Below are 18479 nucleotides of genomic sequence, written 5' to 3'. Positions count from 1 at the left end.
ATTTAAGAACTGTTTCAGTGAAGTTCTTAAATGCCATTAGTGCCCTGCAGAGAAAAACAAATATTTATAGTTTAATGTGTAACTAAAACCACTTTGAAGTTTTCCCAGGTGCAAAACAGTTCTGTCTCATAATCTCTTGTGAACCCCTGATCTCGCTAGACCCTCTTCGGAGGGAAATGAATCTGAATAAATTGAATCACATTATCTCAACTTGAATACGTTATTCAAGTTGAAATAAAAACAATTGTCTCTCGTGAACTCGGGTGACATCCCGTGATCTCACTCGGCTTCAGCACTATATCAGTCTGACTATAATGAATCATGTTATCTCAACATGATTACATTTCATAAACGTGAAGTTGAATTTCTTGTTTATCCAACATGATTGTATCACGTTTTTGTTTGAAACATGAAATTATTTAGTTTAAAGTACATAATATTCTTTTGTTAATCCGATAACCCCCTAAGTTCATTTTTTACAGTGTGGGCCGAATCTTCCTTTAACACTTGAGGTTCTACAATAAATATTAAGAAACAAACCACACGACGTACAACTACAGCCGTTGATTACTGCGCGCATTAAATTCCCCGCAGCAAATATTGGCCAATCAGTGTCATCATGATAAGTGTGTTTTTACCCGAGCGGCAGAGGCTCCGCCCAACCCATAAGACCGACTCCTCGAACCGATAGAACCCAGGTAAAGAACCACTGGCTTAGAGTTAACAAAACCTATAAACTGAGGGAAAGAAAAAATAGCAAAAACGCTCAAAACTATTTGTGAATCAGGGAATAGAAACAGAGAATCGGGTTTCTCACATGGAAGAAAAACCAAAAAATATTTTCACTTATTTTTCCTGTGTTGCAGATCAACTTAAAACTAAAGGTAAGACAATCCGTTCGTTACGAACGACACAAGGAAACACTGCAGGAAGTCTATAGAATTGCTCTTCATGTTTTATTTCTCATTCTGCGGTAAAACAGCAGCCGTTTGGTCACGATGAAGGATCCGGACGGGTCTCGTTTATTTTCGCTACTTTATTTATTTCTAATAAAACTCCCGTTAGGGCTGTTTGTTGGTTCGTTGGTGGACAGCCGTTTAACGCTGAAACATTATTATTGTTGAACATCATTTACTTATAACTATATGGAAAACTAATTATATCTTAAAACTAATTATATCTTAAAACTAATTATATCTTAAAGCGGGTCTCCGTCAAAATTTGCAGATAACTTTTTGTCTGTCGATCACATAATTTAACTATTTTTGTGTTTTAGGTATCTACCTACTTTGTCCACCTCTGTCTATAACTATTAATGTAAAACTCACAGAAAACTATGGAAGAAAAATCTAACAAGCTTGGAAATCCTGTATAGATGGACTTATTTTTGTTATTAATTTAGTATACAGCCTTCATACATAGGACTCCATGACGCTCTGTTTTTAGAGCAGGATGTGTTTATGTTGACTAAGGATGTGGTAATATTATCTAAAATCTCTTATAACTGTGAGAACAGCTAAAGTGAAACAATGTTTTCTGTCCTACAGAACTGTTCATACCTTTGGAACATCTCCACATTTCATCATGTTAAAATGACAAATTTCATCATAATTTATTTGTATTATTTGTAATCGATCATCAAAGCAGATTTGTCAACAGATGAGATGCTGTGGGGAATAAAAGTTACATATTCAGTCATTATGTTGGTTTGTTGGGTTTTTGAACTGCATAACCCACAGTTCCTTAGAAATATTTCTAAGAACACTGTTTGATCCTACTTGTTGTTTAAATGGTTGGATTAAAAGCAAAGCTCTGAGTTCAGTTTTCACAGCTGGTCAAATTAATAAAATCGGAACAGCTGAAGCTCATGTGATCTTATAACGTAAGTTTTAGTCATTTTTGTATCGTTTCTTTCTAGTTTGACACCGTTTTGTTTTAATGTAGCCTTAACATGAACCTCGCCCCATTCTTTGTCAGTTTCTCCTGCTTGTTCTCAAACAACGTTGTTATTTGAGCTTTGCTGCAAGTTTTTATCTTCATGCAGGGATTATGTTTTTAATTTTGTATTTCTAATTTTACTGATACAGACAGCAAACTGTACAAGTCCTCACATATTGTGTGCACACTGTGCATAAATATAAAGTGAAACTAAAATTGTTCACATATACTGTCTGCACAGTTTAGTTTGCACTGTGAACACTATGGTTACATTGTTTACACACCATCATCCATGTTCAATGTCACTCCACTAATTGTTCTGTAACATAGGTTGGCATTAACAGAGCAGCATCTTGAAATGTCGGTGTTTGATGCGATTACACTAAAATTATGTTTGGTGTAATGGCAGCATTATTGAATGCAGTGGAATGATGTGAGAAAAAAACAATATATGTAGAGCTGTAGCACAGGTGAGTGATCGTCTCTGTAGATTAATATAAAAACTGTTTGCAGATTGATGTGGCCCTGAACTCAGCATCATGGATCAGAGAGAGGAGCTGAAAGAAGGAGAAACTAAGAGGTGAAGTGACCTTCTATCAATCAATCACTTTATTTTGGTAAACCTTTTTTAGAGCAAAGCATCACTTAAGCAACTTTATTTACAGCAAACAATCTGACGATGAAGTGGAACCAGAATCCTGGGAGACTATGTCCAAACAGGATTTTATTGACTTTAAATCAAACCAGCCTTCATCTAGAAAGAAGTGAGCTACATCTAAACAATTTAAATATCTAAAATGTAATCCCAACATGTACTGTAGTATAGAAAAGTATTTGCTTGTGGAAGAAAAATTAGTAATTTTTTATTGTACTTTTGTTTTAGTGATTTATTAATTTATCAGCTCAGTAGGTAATCAGACCTGCATGGGGCTGGTAAAACAAATGTTAATCACAGTTGAGTTATGATGCAGTAATTGGTGGATTATATTATTTAGGTTGTTTGCTTATATGGTGACTGACAGACACAGCAAATAATGAAATACGCTGCAAACACATGAAAGATACAAACGCCAAAACACAGAAAGACAAAAACAAATGAAAACACAAGAAAATAGAAGCAAAAACCTGTACAAAACAAATGTAAATAAATAAATAAATAAATAAATAAATGTTGCAATTGCAGACTGATATTTGTTTTTTGGACTGTTTTAGTTAGTATTTCCTCTTGATAATTTCTTCAATGTTTGTTTTTATTATACTTTGCCATTTTAGTTTATTTCTTGTATCTCTACAGTTAGTCTTATTCTTTGTTTTCCTGCTTTGTTTATTTAATGTTTCTTTCTTATCATGGTTTCATTTGGTTCGCGTCTCTTTCTCCCACCATCTACTTCTTCCTGTCATCTTCTTCTTTGTGGTTTACACCAGTGGCAACATCTGGTTGTTGATCATGTACAGAAAATGTGTTTCCATTGCAGTTTTGTGAAATAAACCAAATTTGATACATGCAAAAACCCACCTTATTTCCATTAAGAGAATCAAATTGCACAATTATAAGGTCATCCATCCATCCATCCATCCATCCGTCCATCCTAGTGGGGTCAGGAGGTTCTGGTGTCTACCTCCAGCTAACCTTCCAGGTGAGAGGTGCAGGGTCACCCTGGACCGGTCGCCAGTCTGTCGCAGTGGACAAATCCAATGAGATTCAAACAACAGAAGGGACCAGACACTCAGAAAAGACGGGATTTCAGGATTTTAATCAGATTTGCAATTGAAAGTTGGAAGAAGAAAGAAAAGTTGCTCTATATTTAATGTCTTTTTCAAACAGCCAGTTTTCTGCAGTAGAACATCAGCATATTTGCGTAATACCAGCCACTCCAGCCCTGCGACAGACTGTCGACCTGTTCAGGTGACCCCACCTCTTGCCTGAAATGTTTGCTGGAGATAGGCACCAGCACCCAACCTGACCCCACTAGGAACCAGCGTGTACAGAAAATGGATGGATGGATAGCCACTCCAAACTCCCCCTAGTGGTCTGGAGTATTTACATTTTGTAGAGCAAAGTTGCAGCTTTTCATACTTGGTTGTTTTTCTTATTTGTGTTATTTTACTGTTTACTTCTAAAAAACAAGCATGAAAGTTTGAAAAAGGGAAAAAGATTTCTTTTTCAAACTTTTAAAATATTTTTTTTAATCTACAGTCTGTTTTTTTGTGTTGGTGTTTTGCTCTTTGCATCCTGTGTTTGGAGAGCATTTCAGCATTTGTTGTGCAAACAGTGAAATGGTTTAGGTTTAACCCAATGTACCTGTCAGCCACTGTACTCTTACTGTACATGATTATTTTATATGACAGACCTCAGCTTTCGCTGTCCAGCTGTTCATCTGGACAACTGTCAGAAAAAGACCAACCTCCATCTTCAAAGAGGTGAGCTGTTTGTAAATGTTGTAACTTGGAATATCTGGACATTTGTTTCTGTTTTATTACCATCTCAAACTTTTCACCTGTAACTTCTAGCTGAATACAGGAAGTGCAGCTGACATTATGTGTTCAGCAGCATTCAGCTCGTCTTACTTGTCTTTTGTTGCTGACATCCAGGTTAGATTTAAAAAATTTTTTTCCATGACTCCTCTATGTGCATCTGAAGATGACAGTTGCTACGGTGAGAGTAGTATTTGTTTTTTGCTTTGCATATCGTTGTTTTCAGACACACCCAACTGTGGACCTGTCTTCTTTTTGTATCCAGGTACAAGTGAGTTTCAGATGGTGTTTTACTTGTGTGCCAACTATGTCTCATTTTGAGATTTGCCTTATATTTCGACATTTCAGCAGTTTTAGTTCATCTTCACTAAAACTGCTAATTTTCATCTTACAGATCATAGGATGATCTGTAAGATGAAAATTAGAAAAATGAAGCGATCAAAGGCAGAGCAGAGGGACAGGTAGTGGACTCTGAAAAAAGAGGAATGTTGTTGGGTTGAAAGAATTGATACAGAGAATGGAATAATTTACTTTATCCTGTGTTATAAGATCAAAATGATCCCACACAGGAAAAACTTCCTCTTCCTCTGTTGATCCATGCTGGTATTTCAATATGAGCCAAAAACTAACACAAGGCAAAGAACACAAAGTAACTCCATCTAACAAAACCCACAAATGTGTTGACACAGTTTCTCTCTCATAAATACAATTTGGCGTATTCACATCCAAATGACACAGGAACTGTATCGGTCACATGGTTTTTCTTAAAGTGACACAGGGTTTCGTCTTGTTTGCTCGGCTCCTGTGCCGAGGTTTCTGTGTCGTCTGGCCCATCATTACTCCTGGCTGCTTCTATTGGGTTCACCTTCTAAACTTCATTATTACATTAACTTTAATACCTGTCTGGATCTACAGACACTTCCTTTTTTCTTGTGTGTGTGGAGCGCTGTAATGTGAGCAAAGTGTTGATGATTCCTCTACAGAGTGAAGCAGATCTCAGAGGTTCCTAGTGGTCAGTCTCCCCAACAGCATCCAACAGAACTGGACTCCATATTTAAGGTCAGTACATGTACATCTACTGCTTTCTGTCTATTGTGTTCATCTCTGTGCTGCAAATTATAAACCAGTGGATTTTCCACCAGTACTTATTTTGTTCTAACAACCTCTCTTGATTAGCTATTTAGCTCCACTATTGGAGCATAATGAACATCGCACCACAAACTGACAAGAGTCTGTTGAGGAAAATTCCCAATAGATTGAAAGTTGATGGAAATATTGTGCAAATAATTCAGATTACATTTACAATAAAATTTCACTTTTAAAAAATGTTAATCATCCCCCAACTCACAAACATCTAAATTTAATGGTAGTTCACAGCATTGGTTAAACTATTGAGGTCTCAGTTTTCTATTCTTCCTTTTTAGGAGCTGAAAAAGAAGATTTTCACCTTTGAGGAAAGTGAGCTGAAAAAGATCCAAATGGTTCTGGGTTCAGATTACCCAGAAGGTTTAGATGAGAATAAGGAGGAGGATGAAGTTTTGGCAGGTGAAAATAACCAGCAGATGAAGAAGAGCAGAGAAGCATTTGAGAAGATCACACAGCACTTCCTGAGGATGATGAACCAGGAGAAGCTGGCTGACCGTCTTCAAAGCAGTAAGACAATTTCTGTAAAAGTGTTAAAGCTGTGGAGTTGATTAATGAATCTTTCTTTCAATGATGGTAAGAGTTTGTCCCACAATCGATAGTTTGCCGATTTGATACATGCTCGGTCCAGGCTGGTGCAGACAGCCATACCTCTGTTAGATATATATTTAGAGGCTCCAAAATGAGATTCAACTACATTTGTTGCACAGTAGATTTTCGATCTTTTGGTTGCATTTTGCATGTTTATATTCGTATATATTTTTTTCCCTTTTAACATCTCAGACACTCTGAATTGGATCTGGTCCTCTAATAAGGAGGGGGACCACAGTAATTAGCTGCTCATAGATCAGTGTTTCCCAATTCCAGTCCTCACGCCCCCCTGCCCTGCATGTTTCAGGTGTTTCCCTTCTGCCACACACCTGAATTGAATCTTTGGGTGATTAACAGGTTTCTTCAGTACTTGGTGGCTGGACAAGAGGTCATGCAATCATTTAATCATCAGTTCTGGTATAGAGGAACATCTATAACATCCAGAGCAGGGGGGCCTGAGGACTGGAATTGAGAACCACTGTCATAGAAATATTTGCAAAGACTAATAAATGCAAGATAAAAGGAGCTAAGGTAAAGGAAGGAGAGTACACATTTGGTGGAATATAGATGTACTCCAGGTGATGAGCGGCGCGGTTCGAGAGCGTCGCAGAATCAGCTGTGTGCAGGTCTGAGGAGAAAGCTGCAGACAGATTGCTACAGTTTGATGCAACACAGCAAACGGGGCTCAACCAGTGGCTCCTGGTACCAAATGTGGCCTCTCACCTGGTAACCCTTAAAGACAGCTGTTGGACCATGACAGATATTTAGAATATAAACAGTTTTTATTGAGTGTACTGCTGAGGGGAATTGGAGTGAATTATTTTCAACTTGATATTTGTTGTTTTGGGTTTTGAGTTGTTTGCTCCCCCTTGTACCTAAGACAGGGTTTGGGTCCATACTGGTCACACATTTACATTATGATGTTTACAAATTTTCATTTTCCCTCCTTAAATCTCTGGGTGCTGAGCTCTGCATTTTGAGGAGTTTCCTTGTCTGACTTGTTTGACAGACCCCAGTAGTGGAGTTAAATAGCCAATTGTGAGCCAGATTAGAGTAGATTTTTGGATTGTGCCACTGTGGGTTGCAGCCCGTCTGAGTAGATCTGAGTTTTTTTCTCTCTTTCAATCTTTCATTCCTGTCTTTTTGGAGGAAATGGGTTTTTTGGACAACTGTTCCCCGTTTGGATATTGTGTAGATGGACTTGTTTTGGCAAATATGTTTTGTATTTTGTTATGATGCGTAACCATAGAAACAGTGTGATTTACAACAAGAAGCAGCGGATATTGGAGAAGCTGAAATAATACAACAGCTGGAGCCAGAAATTCATGAGGAGTGGAAAAGGAGCCATTGTGGATGCAGAGTAGGAGCAAAGAGGAGAGAGAAAGAAAGAGGAAATTCAAATCATCTCTACCATTAAGCTTAATGGGTAATATAAGCTCATTAGCTAATAAGATGGATGAACTTAGGGATGAGTTGATATGGAATGTCACTCCTGCTACCTGCGTTGGTCCATGATGATTGACTAAACAACCAGCAACAAACTGACAAGGGCAGGGCAAGGGGGCAAATCCAGGGAACAAAAGCGAGGTCACAACAATGAGAGTGAGATGAACAGTGCTGGAAAACTACTTGCATAACATGTTCAATAATCTGGCAGCGAGAATGTTACTGAGTGAGGCTTAAGAAAGTAAACAATCAGATAGATACCAAGTAATGACTAAGTTGTAACACTGTTGAGTTTGTGGATCCATTTTCTTTGGTTGGGTGAACAAACTCAGTTGGCTGTTAGCAATCAGTAGCACACTGCTAGTTGATATTCAGTGTAACACGGGAGAGAAAGCTATTATCAATAGCAGCCACACAGGGACACCTGCTAGAAGGAATCAAACACACCCAGCACAACACTTTCATTCTATTGGCTGAGATGTTGCCAAGCGACTGTACTTTTTTGTTCCAAAGAAGAGCAGAAAATGACGATGAACATCAGGAAAGACGTTGTTCCTTGTGTAATATAGAAATATTTTTTTAACCTTCCATGTTACCTGCATATAGTCTCTTTCACTGAGGTTGTTTGTACTTTGGAATCCCAGTAGTTCAGTATTTTCTTGTCTGTGTGTTTTGGTTCTGTAGCAACATTTGAAAATATTATATGTTGATATTATTAGGATTAAACAAATCAGTTTATAGCATATAAAAACTGAAAAGTCCATGCTCCTTTAACGTTTTATCTAAAGAATTCAGTTGCATTTTATATATAAATCTGGCTAGAAGATTTAAATGGTTGGTTCTTAAATGTTTTGATTTAGAAGCTATAAAAAGGTAACCAAAAGAAATGATTTGTTATAATTTTAAAGTGAAATAAATAACAAGTGAAGAAATTATTTCAATTATTTTTTTTTTCATTCACTTAGAATCATTCACCACCTGTCAACAAACACTAAAATCTAACATGAAGAAAAAGTTCCAGTCTGTGTTTGAAGGAATAGCAAAATCAGGAAATCAAAGCTTTCTAAATGAGATCTACACAGAGCTCTACATCACAGAGGGAGGATCTGAAGAGGTCAATGATGAACATGAGGTCAGGCAGATTGAAACCATGTCCTGGAAACCAGAACGGTCAGAAACAGCAATTAGACATGGAGACATATTTAAACCTGTATATGGAAGAGATGAACCAATAAAAACAGTGATGACAACTGGAGTGGCTGGCATTGGGAAAACAGTCCTAACACAGAAGTTCACTCTGGACTGGGCAGAAGACCAAACCAACCAGGACATCCAGTTCACGTTTCCATTCACGTTCAGAGAGCTGAATCTGTTAAAAGAACAGTTCAGCTTGGTGGAGCTTATTCACTATTTTTTTAGTGAAACCAAAGGAATATTAAAATTTGAAGAGTTAAAGGTTGTGTTCATTTTTGATGGTTTGGATGAGAGTCGACTTTCACTGGACTTCCACAACAATGAGATCCTGATGGATGTAAGAAAGTCCACCTCAGTAGATGTTCTTCTGACAAACCTCATCAGAGGGAACCTGCTTCCCAAAGCTCACCTCTGGATAACCACACGACCTGCAGCAACCAATCGAATCCCTCCTGAGTTCATTGGCATGATGACAGAAATTAGAGGATTCACTGACCCACAGAAAGATGAGTACTTCACAAAAAGATTTAGATATAAGAAGCAGGCCAGCTTGGTAATCTCCCATATAAAGAAATCCAGAACCCTCCACATCATGTGCCACATCCCAATCTTCTGCTGGATCACTGCTACAGTTGTGGAAGACATGTTGAACAAGCAAGATGGAGAAGAGCTGCCAAAGACCCTGACTGAGATGTACATCCACTTCCTGGTGGTGCAGAACAAACTGAAGGTCATCAAGTATGATGGAGGAGCTGAGACAGATTCACACTGGAGTCCAGAGAGCCGGAAGATGATCGAGTCTCTGGGAAAACTGGCTTTTGAACAGCTGCAGAAAAGAAACCTGATATTTTATGAATCAGACCTGGAAGAGTGTGGCATTGATATCAGAGCAGCTTCAGTGTGTTCAGGAGTTTTCACACAGATCTTCAGAGAAGAAAGAGGGCTGTACCAGATCAAAGTGTTCTGCTTTGTCCATCTGAGTGTTCAGGAGTTTCTGGCTGCTCTTCATGTTCACCTGACCTTCATCAAATCAGGAATCAATCTGCTGGCAAAAGGTGAAATGAAATCCAAGGAGATAGAAAAACAAAACCATGCTTCTTCAGAGACAGAAATGTACAAGAGTGCTGTGGACATGGCCCTAGAGAGTCCAGACGGACACCTGGACTTGTTCCTCCGCTTTCTACTTGGTCTTTCACTGGAGACCAATAAACATCGCTTAAGAGGCTTTGTGGCACAGACAGAAGACAGTTTAGGAACTAACAAAGACACAGCCCAGTACATCAAGGAGAAGTTGAATCATTATGGTGTTGAGAAAAACATCAATCTGTTCCACTGTCTAAGTGAACTAAATGATCAGTCTCTGATGGAGGAAATCCAACAATCTCTATGTACAGGAAGTCTTTCAATACACCAGCTGTCTCCTGCTCAGTGGTCAGCTCTGAACTTCATCCTACTTTCATCAGAGAAAGATTTGGAGACATTTGACCTGAAGAAATACTGTGCTTCAGAGGAAGCTCTTCAGAGACTGCTGCCAATAGTCAATGCCTCCAGCAAAGCTATGTAAGTACAGATGTAGTCAGTTTTATAAAAGTGCCTAATAACAATAATACAATTACTTTGTATTATCTTTATCTTTTCAGACTGAGTGGGTGTAACCTCTCAGAGAGAAGCTGTGAAGCTCTGTCCTCATTGCTCAGCTCAACATCCTCTAGTCTCAGAGATCTGGACCTGAGTAACAACAACCTGACAGATTCAGGAGTGAAGCTGCTCTGTGAGGGACTGATGAGTCCTAACTGTGAGCTGGAGATTCTCAGGTAAGATACATTTAAATTCTATGTTTTATATTTTATGAAAGATATATATTTAGAAACATGTCTAAAGCATATTTTTTGTGTACATTTTAAAGAGAAAACTGTACCAAGTATTGAGTTTTCTCTGACTTGGCAGTAGAGAGAAGTTGCAGCAAAAACAGCCTCACTGCTGATATGAAGTGGGCAAGTCAGTCAAGCAAACCATTACTATCTTGGGAAAAACATAAAAATATAATAGTTTTCAGCATAACAATGAACATATAATCTTTTTTTTACTTATCCAAGGGAAATAAGATGAAAGTTGCGATTTGACCTGTATAACACTGTGTTACGACCCGTCTAGGGGTGGCCAGATCATAACATGAAGGATCCATCCTCTTAAGATCCCAAACAGCCAACATACACAAAGTCGAACATTTTATAATATTATTTATTTTATAATAATGTATTTTTGATTGAGATGTTGCAACAAGTGGAGCATATAACTTCAGAGAGAGCTAATGCTGAAAACAACAAACAAAAGGAGACTATCTGACTACTAACCAACTTACCTAATTGAAAATCAATAAACTAATTGACAAAAACTTACCTCCCTAACTAAGAATAACATGAGAAAACATAAACGGCAGCTCACTCCTACAAACTCCAGAACTTTACATGATGTTAACAGACAACAGTGTGGCTGGTTGGGATGAGCTGAGGATGGATGGCAGGAAGTTGCATCTGCAGCTTTTATACCAGTCACCTCCGGGAGGCCACCATGCTACTGTAAAACAAATGTTACATGTTTCAGATTAATGACGGTAACTTGAGTATAAATACAAAATGGTCTCAAGGTGAAAATCTTCACTTGTTGTTGTAGGGATGTACAATACATTGTCAACAATATCAGAATCGAAGAATGTTAGTTATATTTTTAAATATCAATATTGGTCCCAGTAACAATCAACAACCAGTCAAAATATATATTTTCCCTCCCTAAACATGGTTCTCATTCATGCTGACACGCTCCCCCCAGTGACAGCAGTTTGAAAATTGTTTTTATCCATTATATTTTTTAGATGCTCAGAATAAATGTGTAAAATTGGTCCCTCTGTATGAAAGTAGTGGCTTTAAACTGTATCTGTAAAGTATTCCCAGTTCTTCATTTTTTTCACTTTTCTTTTTTTAATCTACACGTAATAGTCACTCGCAGGTTTTAACATTATTAGTGGGACGTTTAGGGAATTGTTTTTGGACATCTTTGTACATTTCCTAAAAATGTAAAATGTAATATTGAAAAGTTAATTAGGTATTCACAATCTTTGTTATGGTGTTGAAGACTCAGCTGAGGTGCACCCTGTTTTCACTGATGAGTTAAATGTTAGACACATTTAACTGCACTTCAGTTAAATGTATCTGACATTTAACTGATCAATTAAGCTTAATTTGCTATAGGTAAATTAAGAACATGAGTCCATGGTTTGGACTTTACAAGTTGTTACTTTTCTAGATTTATAAAATCTAGAATACGTTCTAGTGTGTAATAGAAAGTAGTCTAGAGTTTGTGTTATAATGTGTTGTTAACAGGGGAGGTTTGCCAAAGGGCTGTTTGTGCTCCTGAGTCTGAGGTGTCTACTTCCATGAATCGTCTGGTTGGATCAGGTTGGGTGAGAATGGGAGCTTTTTTGTTGCTGTTGTTCAAGTCAGAAGATTTTTCTGATTCTGGGGATCAAATGAAGATTTTTTTTGGTGGATTTCAGTCTGTTGAGAGTAACAGCAGTTTAACTGTATCATAATGAAGCAACAATTGGTAAAACACAGGAAGCATTGCAACCGTTTACAGGAAGATGAAGTTGGCCATTTGAGGACCGTTGAAACCTTTTCCAGGTCTGTCTTCATCTGCCTGATCCCCAGAATGAATCCCAAGAAGATCCATTCAATTGGAGAGGATCTGTTGAGATTAATGGGAAATATACCAAGATGTTGTTTTGATTTAGCAGATTTTTTTGACCTATACAACCCAACTCTGTCATTCTAATTTTTACATAGTAACACTGGGAGATAGAAAATATAATATTTACTATTTGTCAGGCCAACAGGCCAGCATGTAGACTGCTGCTCAACAGACACGGTTCTCTCTTAGCAGGCCAACTAATTATTCTAACAGTTCTGTGTCAGTTTGAGAATATAGATGATTTTTTTCAACATTATGTATTTGTGTCTGCAGGCTTTCAGGCTGCCGGATCACAGAGGAAGGTTGTGCTGCTCTGGCTTCAGCTCTGACTGTGAACTCCTCTCACCTGAAGGAACTGGACCTCAGCTACAATAATCCAGGAGAGGCAGGAAGGAAGAGTCTAGAAGCTATATTGAATAATCCAAGCTTCAAACTGGACTCTCTGAGGTAAGGAAATATTTTCCGCAACCCCATAGTGCTACGCTATTGCTTAATGCTAGATTCAGAATTGACACAGTGGAAAATATGGCAGCAAACTTCTGGTTTGCTGCCATGTTCCGGATCTTTGACAAATAAAGAGTTCTGGAGAGAGAAGGCAAGGATTTCATGCAAAACTACCATATTTTCCAGACTATAAGCTGCAGCTACAAATTACCCGCGCCGGGTTATAAGCTGCTGGTTTCTCCACTTTCCATAAGGACCCAGCAGAGGGCTGCGTCCTAATAAATCTGCTGGATATATTAAGGACTCAGCCCTCCGTCTCCAACGCCAAACCATGGTTTTGTTCACACAGAGCTTACGTCCAGCTACTCTGTTCCCTCCTGTACTGCCAGATCAATAGCCCTGAATTTAAAAGCTGCATCATATGAATTTGAAAACATTTCTCAGTCGTACTTGCTGCTAACATGTGCTTGTTCCAAATAAAAGTTACCACTTTCTTCTTAGATTTCCAATTTTGACTTCCAATGATTCACTTCCTGCTAAAGAGCCGCCTGGCAGTTGAAGAAAAATCCACAGGAAAACCTCACCGGGTTATAAACCACATGGTTCAAAGTGTAGGAAAAGGTAGCGGCTTATAATCTGAAAAATACGGTAGTTAAACAGCTTCAACTTTAACAAACTCAAAGCAAACAAAGCAATGCATAATTGCAAAGTGGAAGCATGATTGTTGGTTGTATCAATCAAAATCAGTATCCATCCATTATCTAGCATGCTTGTCCTTGCAGGATGGTGAGAGGTCAGATACACTCTGGACAGGCTGTCAGTCCATCACAACATAACTAATAAGTTTTTCTTTTTTAATCTAAATTTGAAAATGGGGCTGTGACTAAAAACTGGATCTAATTCATATACAGTCTGGTCCGCATTGCCGGCAGTAAGTCGGGCTCATTTAGGTGAGAGTTGGACTCCGCCAGGGCTGCCCTTTGTCACCGATTCTGTTCATTACTTTTATGGACAGAATTTCTAGGCGCAGCCAGGGTGTTGAGGGGATCCGTTTTGGTGGCCTTAGGATTGCATCTCTGCTTTTTGCGGATGATGTGGTCCTTTTGGCTTCATCGGGACATGATCTGCAGCTCTCGCTGGAGCTGTTCGCAGCCGAGTGTGAAGCGGCTGGGATAGCGATCAGTGCCTCCAAATCCGAGGCCATGGTCTTGAGCCGGAAAAGTGTAGAGTGCCTTCTCCGGGTCAGGGGGGGTGTCCTGCCCCAAGTGGAGGAGTTCAAGTATCTCAGGATCTTGTTCACGAATGGGGGAAGAAGGGAGCGGGAGATCGACAGGCGGATTGGTGCAGCGTCTGCCGTCAAGCGGGCGCTGTACCGGTCCGTCGTGGTGAAGAGAGAGCTGAGCCAAAAAGCGAAGCTCTCGATTTACCGGTCAATCTACGTTCCCACCCTCATCTATGGTCATGAGCTTTGGGTCATGACCGAAAGAACGAGATTGCGGATACAAGCGGCCGAAATGGGTTTTCTCCGTAGGGTGGCTGGGCTCTCCCTTAGAGATAGGGTGAGAAGCTCAGTCATCCGGGAGGGACTCAGAGTAGAGCCGCTGCTCCTTCACGTCGAGAGGGGCCAGTTGAGGTGGCTCGGGCATCTGGTCAGGATGCCTCCTGGATGCCTCCCTGGTGAGGTGTTCCAGGCACGTCCCACCGGGAGGAGGCCCCGGGGAAGACCCAGGACACGCTGGAGGGACTATGACTCTCGGCTGGCCTGGGAACGCCTTGGGATTCCTCCGGAGGAGCTGGTGGAAGTGGCTGGGGAGAGGGAAGTTTGGGCCTCCCTTCTGAAGCTGCTACCCCCGCGACCCGACCCCGGATAAGCGGAAGAAGATAGATGGATGGATGGATAATTCATAAACATGAATTGATCTATACCTTTTTAATTTCTCGCTGTATGTTTAGGATCATTAATGCTGGGATTTGAACCTTTTTAAATAATATACAGCTTATGCAACAGAATGAGGAAAAGGTATCTGTTATAACTGAACTGATAGTACCAGTAAAATATTAGACATTGGTAACAGAAAAGTGGTAATACCATCAAAACACCTTCCTTCTTACAGCATGGAGCCTGCAGGAGACAAATGGATGAAACCAGGTCTGAGGAAATGTGAGAACATTTTTGATTCATAGCAGATTCTCTCATCTTTGCATGAGTGAATTCAGAAAATTATACATCAGTAACTGCATTGTGTTTGTTCTGTCCTTCAGATTCCTGTTCACTAACAGTCGACCTAAACACTGTAAGCAGATTCCTCAAACTTTCTGACAAAAACAGGAAGATGACACATTTGGAAGAGGAGCAGCCGTATCCTGATCATCCAGACAGATTTGATCTCTATCAGCTGCTGTGTACTGATGGTCTGACTGGTCGCTGTTACTGGGAGGTTGAGTGGAGTGAGAAAGTCTATGTATCACTGAGTTACAGGGGAATAAAAAGAAAGGGAGAGAGTGAAGACAGCTGGTTTGGATTTAATAATAAATCCTGGAGTCTAATCTGCTCTGATGATGGTTACACTGTTTGGCATGATGGTGTAAAAAAAGCTTTCATCCCTGATCCCTCCTTCTCCTCTTCCTCCTCTGTCTCTGGCAGAATAGCTGTGTATGTGGACTGTCCTGCTGGGACTCTGTCTTTCTACAGAATCTCTTCAGATACACTGATCCACCTCTACACCTTCAACACCAAATTCACTGAAACTCTTTATCCTGGATTTGGGTTCAGGGATCTTTCAGGAGTGTGTTGGTTCTCATTTTAGAAAAGTCTTAAGTCCTTTTCAAAACTAATACAACATCTAAAGAGGTATCAATGCATTAAAAACAGAAGAAAATAATAAAAAGTCACATTAAATAAAACTGTTTTGTAAAGAAACAACACAGTCCGTCATTCTTAAGTCCAAACAAAGGAGAATTCTGGAGTCTAGGATCCACTGAACTAAAGACTCTGTATTCCTTTGTTTTCAATTTACCATAAAGTATGAAAACCTGTAGGATTTGTCAGAAGCCTGGCAGCATCATTTAGTCTGGCAGCATCATTTAGTCTGGCAGTATCATTTAGTCTGGCAGCATCATTTAGTCTGGCAGCATCATTTAGTCTGGCAGCATCATTTTGTTTACTTTGCAACCATTCTAGGGAAGGTATGCTAAGATACACAGAGTGCACTGATCTAACCAAAGCCTGGATAATCAGTTCTGAGAATAAAGATTTCATTACCAGATGATTAATAGGAATGAATCAAAGACTGGATGTGCATCCAAAGTAAAGTCAGAATGTAAGATTTTGCCCAAAACCTCTCAGTTCTTTGTCAATAAGCTCTGTGAAATGCATTTTTCTGATGTACATCTTTGTTCTCTAAGTTTGTGAAAACTGGTTAAGAAGTAGATTTTCTTAGTTGCTATTGGTGACTGAAGACAGTGTAACGTAATCTACTGTCTTACTTGTGTAATCTACTTGCACTTTTGAGCCATTTGAACAGCACTATATTCTAATGTTACAGTAATGACGTTATGCATTGTTTCTTTTCTTGTGATTAGATTAATTATTAATAAGAAAAATTAATAATTAATTCTTGGAAAATATACTTCTTCACTAATATGTCATAAGTGTTACACATAAATGATATAAAAGTGAGTTACTGACATCTTATTTATATTTGCACAACATTATTTATGTACATTATTTTACATCCTGCCCCATTAAGGTTGGTGTCAGGATCTGGGGGTGTTTTTGAATTAGGTTGTGGATTTTTGTCATTTTTGGTGTTCCTTTGACTTTTCTACATTAGTTTGCCCTGTTTTCCACTTCTGTTCTCCCTAGTTATTGTAGTTATATTTTTCTTGCTTCTGAGTTATTTTCTGATGCTCTAGTTTATCATATTTCTATAATCTAAGTTGTTCCTTAGTGTTATAATTATTTCCTGTTCCCCTGTATTCTCTCCCCTATTTTCCTGTGTCACTTTCTTTTTCCCCCTCCTCAGCCTAGTTCTGTAATCAGTTAGCTTATTAGCCCTGGTCCATTGTTCCCACTATCAACCTCCCAATATTAAAGCTTCTTATTCTCCAGTTACAACTCACTGGTTCATCATGTCATCTCACCTTGTCCCCTTCTCCCTGGTTCCCTTGTGTTCTCTTTATGTTTCTGTTTTCGATTTATTTTTTGTTTCTTGGACTTTGTATTTTTATTTTTTCATTAGCTTTTGAACCTCACCTTCATCTCCTGCCTGCTGCATTTGGCTCGACACATCAACACATGCTAACAGTTGGAAATGTCAAGTTTTCATTTTGGCTTCAAGTCTGTATAATATTTACCTTTTCAAGTCAGGTTGGTGTTTACTTTTTCCCTGAATAAATGAAATCATTTTAAAAATTGTTTTGTGGATTTAATTTTGCGATCTTTGTCTCTTGTGGTAATTGTTGATGTGGGCACTTGACCAGGGCAGCATGAGAATGAGGGGAAATAACCCATAGAAGACACTTGTTTATCTCCTAAATAAATGACAGTAGTCAACGAGGAGTTGGAGCTCCATGAGGTTGACTAGGGGCACCACTAAAAGATGTGCTTCAACAGGCCAGTATTCATATTCTTCATTGCAGTTTGTATCGCTGTTAAAACTATACTATATAATACTATATACCACCAGAGGGCAGCATTTCAGTACTAGGAACTTGAACATATTTCAGATTCAAACTCACTGTAACAGACTGCTACACAAGATCTTTTCTGCCCACAATCATCAACATAAACACCTTTTTGAAGAATCTTGATTTAATGTGTTGCATTTAATTTCCCTTTGGGATCTGTTAGAATATATTCTCATATTAACATGTCTTTGAGTTTTTTGTGTTGTGCTTCTGCTGTCTAATTTGCTTTGAGGTGCACACCTGCAAGTTCTGTGTCCTGTTCCTTTCACTTTCTGTTAAGTTTTATTTTTGTGCATGTTGTTCTGCAGGAGTCAGAATGAGTTGTTGGCAGCACTATTCTGAAAAAATTGGACCTGTGAGTTAGCAATAAAGAAAATACAGCTATCTGACTATTTCAAATATAATTGAATTATGACTAGTCATGAACTAAATTTGAGATATTTTGTCACAATTCCTATTAAATATATTTTAAATTACATAATTAGTTAAGATGTCTTAAATGTATTTTTAGATAGGAAGCAGCCTACTTAGGATTCGACTTGTGCAAATCCAACTACAGACATGGTAAAAGCAGATAATACCAGGAAAAACTAACTTAAGAGAAATCTATATCTGTAGTTTCTGACTAGATAAAATTCCTTCTAAGTTCTGAATAAACAGCTTTTCTTTTCTGGTATCTCGAATAATTATTCTGTCTAGTCAAAACATCTATTTTTAACGTATTATTTTGAAATTTCATTGGAAAATAAAAATAAATCAAATGATTTTGAGAAGGCACAATTTTCACTTTAGCCGGTCGATAGAAGCACTTT

At 38.6% G+C, this 18479-nt stretch overlaps 1 protein-coding gene across 2 annotated transcripts; it reads left to right on the top strand.

Annotated features, from left to right (window-relative positions):
- Window positions 1–709: 709 nt before the first annotated feature.
- Window positions 710–18059, top strand: LOC122820258 (protein NLRC3-like). 2 transcript variants are annotated; one of them, XM_044097516.1, is made up of 11 exons: window positions 710–884; window positions 2452–2518; window positions 2604–2702; window positions 4288–4359; window positions 5397–5472; window positions 5838–6066; window positions 8559–10347; window positions 10428–10601; window positions 12808–12981; window positions 15093–15139; window positions 15241–18059. In XM_044097516.1, exons 2-11 carry the CDS (start codon window positions 2478–2480, stop codon window positions 15783–15785), a joined length of 3246 nt encoding a protein of 1081 aa, XP_043953451.1. In that variant the 5' UTR covers window positions 710–884; window positions 2452–2477; the 3' UTR covers window positions 15786–18059. The 2 variants fall into 2 exon arrangements, with proteins under 2 accessions (XP_043953451.1, XP_043953452.1); XM_044097517.1 differs by lacking the exons at window positions 710–884; window positions 2452–2518; window positions 2604–2702; window positions 4288–4359 and adding an exon at window positions 4379–4678.
- Window positions 18060–18479: the final 420 nt, after the last annotated feature.

Source organism: Gambusia affinis, linkage group LG18, assembly GCF_019740435.1.
Source record: "Gambusia affinis linkage group LG18, SWU_Gaff_1.0, whole genome shotgun sequence".
Classification (NCBI taxonomy): domain Eukaryota; kingdom Metazoa; phylum Chordata; class Actinopteri; order Cyprinodontiformes; family Poeciliidae; genus Gambusia; species Gambusia affinis.
The sequence above is the reverse complement of the archived record's forward strand: the minus strand, read 5'-3'. Positions and strand labels throughout refer to the sequence as shown.